The following is a 7,093-nucleotide window of genomic DNA, read 5'->3' as shown; positions in this document are numbered from 1 at the left end:
GACAACAGCAGTGAAGAGGAGCGCTTTAAAGATATGTAAGGAATGGGGGTAAAGCTGAGAAAATCAGAGGGATAAAACGTCAGGAAATCTTTTTCTTGGGGCAAATTTAATCAGATACCACAGTTTAACACATAAGCCAAATACACGCGATGGGTGTAGTAATATGGCGGCCAGATGGCTTTACTCATCTCTCCGGCGGGGAATAGGCTCTGAGCTCTCCAGATTTTATATAGAGCTCAGTGGAAGGTTGTCAAGCAACTCTAAACTGGTTTGTTAACGGCCATTAAACACGGAGGAGGAGGAGGAAGATGGTTGCTGTGTTCGGGGTAGAGCTGTTACTGTGTTAAACTATAAACTAGTATACGAGCTAATTAGTTTTTACAGCTGCAGTGTAAGTATAATAACAGCGCGTGCTGTTTAAACTGTTTATATCTTTTCAGATAAAGTTTTGGCTTTTATTGCCCTGAAACAGCACTGGATTAGTTTTTAAATATTTTGGGCTTTGTTATCTGTATTAATCTACAAGTAATTTAGAGAAGAGAAGGAGCAGTTTATCTCTGTTACTGTGTTCATGCTCTCTGTGTCTCAGTGACACTTCCTCCCTCTATAGGGTCCCTACAAAGGGTGTAGTAGAATAATAATATTTTCTTCTCTGTTTCTGATCTACCTGTATATGAGAGTTTTGTGTATTTCTCCATTTTTGCTTTTCAGTGGAGATTACTGAGATGTTTTAAATGCATGATCAAAATCATGAAATCTACCTAAAAAATTTTGATTTAAAGAATTTGGGCTCGTAGTTTTGTAATATGACAGTGTTAAGAACAGTGTATCTGTACTTCGACCATGTCAGGGGAAACTACATTTTAATATTTCTTAAAGGTCTAATCGAATAACTCAGTTGTGTTTTGAATGTAAAACTGGTCCTGTTTTTCTCGCATGTGAAGTTACGGGAGAAGTGAATTTCTGTTTATCTCATTTCATTATCTCTAGCCGCTTTATCCTGTTCTACAGGGTCGCAGGCAAGCTGGAGCCTATCCCAGCTGACTACGGGCGAAAGGCGGGGTACACCCTGGACAAGTCGCCAGGTCATCACAGGGCTGACACATAGACACAAACAACCATTCACACTCACATTCACACCTATGGTCAATTTAGAGTCACCAGTTAACCTAACCTGCATGTCTTTGGACTGTGGGGGAAACCGGAGCACCCGGAGGAAACCCACGCGGACACGGGGAGAACATGCAAACTCCGCACAGAAAGGCCCTCGCCGGCCCCGGGGCTCGAACCCGGACCTTCTTGCTGTGAGGCGACAGCGCTAACCACTACACCACCGTGCCGCCCCGAATTTCTGTTTATGTCGAATTAAATGTTTAATTATTCATGAATTCTTTCATCTTCAGTAGCCAGTTTATCCTGCTTAGGGTCACGGTGAATCCAGTGTCGGAAAACTGGGAGCAATGCAGACAGCCAGACTGGAAATCCACCCATCTGAACGCAATTAAGAAGAAGAAGAAACCTTTATTTGTCACATGCACACGTCAAGCACAGTGAAATTCATCCTCTGCATTTAACCCATCTGAAGCAATGAACACACGCGCGCACACACACAGAGCAGCCATACCAGAGCGCCCGGGGAGCAGTCAGGGGTCCGGTACTTTACTCAAGGGCACCTCAGCCCAAGGCCACTCCATGTCAACCTAACTGCATGTCTTTGGATTATTGGGGAAACCGGAGCACCCGGAGGAAACCCACGCAGACACGGGGAGAACATACAAACTCCACACAGAAAGGCCCTCGCCAGCCGCTGGGCTCGAACCCGGAACCTTCTTGCTGTGAGGCAACAGCGCTAACCACTACACCACCGTGCCGCCCACGGTGTTAAATTACATTCCATTACTGTAATTAGCAGATGATCCAGAGCGTACATTCATCCCCATACCCAACACACCCAGAGCAGCCTGGGGAGCAGTTGGGGATTCGGTGCCTTGCTCATTCCTGTTGGTCCAGGAAATCAAACCTGTGACCTTTTGGTCCCAAAGCTGCTTCTCTGACCTTTAGTCCATGGCTTCCTCATTTTCCATCCACTGGCATGTTTTTGGGAGTTGAGAAAAACCCAGCAAGATAAAACCTGCTTGAACACAGAGAACATGCACAGAAACTTCAGAATCAATCTGCAGACCCTAGAGCTGTGAGACGGCAGCGTTCCTCACTCTGCTGTTTTCTCAACCCCACGGCATTAACGCACCCTCACGCTTCCCCACACACAGTTTTCATCTGATGCTTGCAGGAGTTCTCAGACTTTTCCCATCAGGGACACTGTAACTGTAAAAATATCCTTAGATTTATTGTGGAGTTGTGTGAAATGATCTGATATGAGGTCATGACTCTTTTTATTTTCACTTTCCTTAAAGGTTTCAGTGTAATATTGTTTGTCAATAATTCAATGAAGAAAAAATTCCCTTCCGACATCCAGTACTTCCTGTGTTCTCTCAGCTAGCCTTTATTTGAAAGTGTAGTCTGTTAAAAATCTGATCAGTAACAGCTCCTAACAGGAACGATTGTAAATGCACCTGAATTCCTGTGTAATGAATCCCGTTTCTGCAGACTGTGAGATCATCAGGCCCAGTCAGGATGGCAGACGACATTCTGTTCGAGTTTCTCCACATGGAGATGGTGTCTCATATTTACATGGAGCACACGACTCGAGAAGACATAGAAAAGGTACAGTTTATCAGCGAACTGTACACATTTGGCACCAAAGCTTTGGACATGGTCCATTGCCGTTGATCAGAAAGAGAAGCCTCTGCAGCATTTTATATTCAGGCGCATCCAGTTTCATCAGCAATTCGAAAAGAAAAGAAAAAAGTTTTGCTCAATCTTTTTGGCCTTCAGATCTCTTCATAATGAATATAACATTAATATTTTAATGTATTTGACCTTTTGTGTTACTTGTGGTATTGAAAGCACATTTAATTTGTGAAACAGTAAAATGCAGCATTTTTTTAACTGCACTATAAATAGTAAAGTAATTAAGGTCCATCTCAGGCTTCCTGTTATTTCTAATTTATTTTATTTTATCATTTTTGAAGGAGAGAGTCACGTGTGTGTCTGTTTTAGAGGGAATGGGCTTCAGAGTGGGACAAGGCCTCATCGAGAGGTAAAACCCTCACAGGCACATTGGCTTGAAAAACATATTTTCAAAGTGAACACGTACATTTTGTCCAGCAGGTGGCGCCATGACATAAGAATAAGACTCCTGTTTTTCAATAGATTAAAGGTAGACTGCCTTTCAGGTTTAGGTCATAAAAAGAATTTTCCCCGACACTCAATTATTTTTGTTTAGTGGACCAAAAGCTACTGAGTTCGAATCACAGACTTCCAATTTTATTAGTTTATTTTTTAAAATGGAACAATTAATGAATTTATCTCCACGTGGCACTAAATTCTTCACCATTTTTTCCTGCTTCACCACGACCCAATTCAAGATACCATGTCATGCGTTACGTGGTGGGCTTTCCCCGTTCGCACAAGGCATTGTGGGATACAAATTTTGAAACGGGAGATAAAAAGGAGGACGTGAGTGTGCGAATGAAACGTGAAGGACCGACTACAGTAACGGAAAGCGAGAAGAAAAGACATTGTTATATACGAAGGAAACGAAACGCAGGACCAAACTAATAAATATCGGCGCTCAGCGAGCACTTTGGTGTGATCAGCTGTTCGTTTAGCGACAGAATGATAGAACTGTCAGTGCATGGACAAAGGTAAACCTGTGCACACGGACTTCCTCTGTCTGCTTGACTGCGCGAAGTGAGCAATTTCATGCACGTTATTTGCTCCAATCCCCTCAAATAACTTCCCAGACACAGAATGGCCTGATATTTTGAGATGTTACAGAAATAAACATACATCAAAATGACTAAATTTCATCGGCTTTTATGAAATTGAAAGGCCGTCTAGCTTTAAAGCTTGATGATAAGAAATGAATTGTATTGTTGTCATCATGAGTCTCAGTCGCACCCTACAAATTATTTTTTCCTCCTTTTACTGAAATGTTTGCTTGTTTGTTTGTAAAGGTTTACAAAAGACTGTCCCACCTTTAAAGATGACCTGGACATTATGAAGTTCATCTGTAAAGACTTCTGGATGGGTCTCTTCAGAAAACAAATTGACAACCTGAGAACCAACCATCAGGTCTGAGGTTTCACTTGATAAGGAACTAAACATGTCCTGGATGTGTGATGTTTTGGAAAGTGTGTTGAATCCAGCTGTTGTGTGTATGTGTGTATAGGGAACCTATGTCCTACAGGACAACAAGTTTGCACTGTTGACTCAGCTTTCCTGCACAAAGCAGCAGCAGCTTGAAGAATCCTCGAAAGTAAGTCTACAGGTGCAGTGTGTTCAAGACGAGTGCAGAATGTTATAGCCACCTGATGGTGGATTTAAGAACAACAAAAAAATCCATGTGTGTTTTTTTTTTTTTTTAGTATTTGTCCTACACGTGTGGTTTGATCAGAGGAGCTTTATCCACTCTGGGCTTGGAGAGTGTGGTGACTGCTGAAGTGTCCTTCATGCCGTCATGTGAGTTTCAGCTCGTCATTTGTTCTTTGACATTTAATGAAACTGGGGATAAGTATACCAGTGGTTCTCAAACTTCTTTCACCAAGTACCACCTCAGAAAATACTTTGCTCTCCAAGTACCACCATAATGACCAACATTAAAATACAGTAGCGTAGTAGGCCTAAGTATTCATTAAAAACAAGGCGGAGGTTTTATTTAACAAGTATATTTAATATTGTCACCTCTTTGGCTAATGGCAAACACAACAGTTCCCTGATTGTGTGCGGCTTACCGGCTCTGGCGATCAGGAGGCTGGCACGACATGAAGCTTCCTGTGCTTTGGCTACGGGTGTACCATAGGACAGAATGGTGGACTTGGACTGCTTCAGTTCATCACGTTTTCATAAAAAAAAAAATCCATTGGTTTGTCCTTTAGTGCTGTGTATTTGGTTGTAAGATGCCGTTTGAGATGCGATGGTTTCATGGACTCATTGCTCAGAACGTCGCCACATACAACACACTGCGGCCTGGGCAGCTCCTCTGTCCCGCTCCAAATGAATCCCAGTTTTATGTATTTTTTGTCATACTTCCTCCTCACTGGTTTCTGCCGTTTGCTAGCAGTTCTGGGGCTGTTTTTGCCACTGTCGTTAGCATCTGCGCTCGGCTCACACACGTCCTCTTCAGTTCTCCCTCTCCCCTGATCCACGCTCCCATTCGCGGATTTAAGCCACGACGGTAATTTTGTCGTACTCGTCATAATTGGCAAAGCCACCTCCACCTTTTCCCATCACAGCCTAGTCTACCAATGGCGGATAACCGTCTGTCAGCGTAACCGGCGGGAATGCGTACGTACGCTACGTATGGCTACCCAGAAGCACTTGCAAACTTTTTAAAATTATTAACTTAATTTGTATCTCCTTTCATTTTCTTGTCATCGGTTGATAAGATATTTTCATCCATTCGGATATTATAGATAGTATTTCACTTTTTTTATTTTTATTTTATTTATATTTAATTAAGTGGTTCTTTGGCATACCACTAGAATGGAGCCCGCATACCACTAGTGGTACGCGTACCGCAGTTTGAGAATCACTGAAGTATACTATATAAAATATTGGCTTGTAATTTGTCAGTTACCATTTTCTCTGTAAGAATGAGAACGTGTGAATTGTTTTTGTTTAACTTGTATTTATTACTTTTTGCTTTCAGGTAAATTTCAAGTTGTGATCCAGAAAACTTAGCAGGGACAAACACCTCTCCTCTCTGTCCGAATCTGATGAATGTAAAAACATGAATTTTCCCTGTTTACAAAGAGCCACTTGTTTACAGCACATGTATTACTCCAGGCGCGTTTCTTTCAGAGACGAGCAGGTAGAAGAGTGAAGCTGGAAATCACATGACTTGAGATAAGAAGGAGGAACATAAACCGAGTAAACATGAAACTTTCTCATGAAAATGATAAAAGTGGCCATTTGGGCTGCATTTCTATTCTGACTCAGGAACTACAAATGTAAGAGGTTCTGTCATACCAGCACTCAAACGTTCTTTCTCTTTCACACACACACTTCAGCCACATCACCTTTAGCTTTATGTCGTAAACTCAGTAAACGCACACCTTCTCACCGTAATGTTTCGAATCTCATCTTGTCTACCTCTTTCCCCCCAAGAAAAGTTATCCAAAACAAATTTGCAGCCAAAAAATCCTGCAGAGTTTACCCTTCCTCTGAGTTTATATTGTTGAAATTAAATAAATGATGGTTATTTATTAAAGAGGAGAATCTCGGATATAATTAATTTATTTAGGTACCTGATTTATTCATTTTTCTTTTACTGTTTCTGAAAGTTTGTCAGCACACTGTGAAGACTCTCTGAAATTTTGATTTCTTTTACTTTCAGCAAATGTTTTCAGCCACAGGCTGAGTCATTCCCAGTACATTCATTTCGTTTACAGTCTGTTCCAGTGAGAAGAACCAAGAAACATCTGTTTCAGTGTATTGTACTGTGGCACTTGAACATGAACACAGCTCGATGTGAGGTGTTTTTCAGCTGGCGCTCCAGCTGGCGCACCTCTTGGCCATTAAAGCGGCTCATTTTTTATATCAGTCTCAAACTTTTCACTGTTTGTAAATGCCATTTGCTGTGTTCGATTCATTTTCTCTGTTTGGGGTTGAGATGTATTTTTCTGCCTCGTTTGGGTCTATGCAACTTCTTGAAGTGAAAGTGACTTTGTTTTGTGAAAAGAATAAATTGCAGCAGTTTTGAATGTGCTCATTATTTCGAGACACGTGACTATGACGGATGTTAATGTGAAATGAATGTTTGCTTGTTTTGGGGATGAAAACACAAACTTGCTGCACCGAAACCTGTGTGTGAGATACCTCAGGCTGTTGAATGATCCTAAAGTGATCAGGCCTCCGTGAACCATCACGTGCCTCAGCTATCCGAGGCTGAAGACGGACACCAGCAAAGAAAATTTGTTGACTGATCATGCCAGCTTGTTTCCAGTATAACCACTGGACATTTTCCAGT

The 7,093-nt window shown here is 41.8% G+C and overlaps 1 protein-coding gene across 1 annotated transcript; it reads left to right on the top strand.

Annotated features, from left to right (window-relative positions):
* Nucleotides 1-247: 247 nt before the first annotated feature.
* Nucleotides 248-6,827, top strand: trappc6bl (trafficking protein particle complex subunit 6B, like). Its single transcript, XM_060943233.1, has 7 exons — nucleotides 248-391; nucleotides 2,608-2,724; nucleotides 3,093-3,160; nucleotides 4,080-4,197; nucleotides 4,295-4,381; nucleotides 4,491-4,584; nucleotides 5,774-6,827. The coding sequence occupies exons 2-7, from the start codon at nucleotides 2,635-2,637 to the stop codon at nucleotides 5,803-5,805; spliced, it is 489 nt and encodes a 162-aa protein (XP_060799216.1). The 5' UTR covers nucleotides 248-391; nucleotides 2,608-2,634; the 3' UTR covers nucleotides 5,806-6,827.
* The last annotated feature ends 266 nt before the right edge of the window (nucleotides 6,828-7,093 follow it).

This window comes from Neoarius graeffei, chromosome 16 (genome assembly GCF_027579695.1).
Source record: "Neoarius graeffei isolate fNeoGra1 chromosome 16, fNeoGra1.pri, whole genome shotgun sequence".
Taxonomy (NCBI): domain Eukaryota; kingdom Metazoa; phylum Chordata; class Actinopteri; order Siluriformes; family Ariidae; genus Neoarius; species Neoarius graeffei.
This window is presented reverse-complemented; position numbering and strand designations above follow the sequence as displayed.

What these genes read in the sequence shown, in the direction of transcription:
- trappc6bl (XM_060943233.1), top strand. Translation starts at nt 2,635, where the DNA reads ATGGCAGACGACATTCTGTTCGAGTTTCTCCACATGGAGATGGTGTCT. An exon ending in GGACAAGGCCTCATCGAGAG is followed by an intron (nt 3,161 to 4,079) that starts GTAAAACCCTCA and finishes TTGTTTGTAAAG; the next exon opens with GTTTACAAAAGACTGTCCCA. An exon ending in AGTGTCCTTCATGCCGTCAT is followed by an intron (nt 4,585 to 5,773) that starts GTGAGTTTCAGC and finishes TTTTGCTTTCAG; the next exon opens with GTAAATTTCAAGTTGTGATC.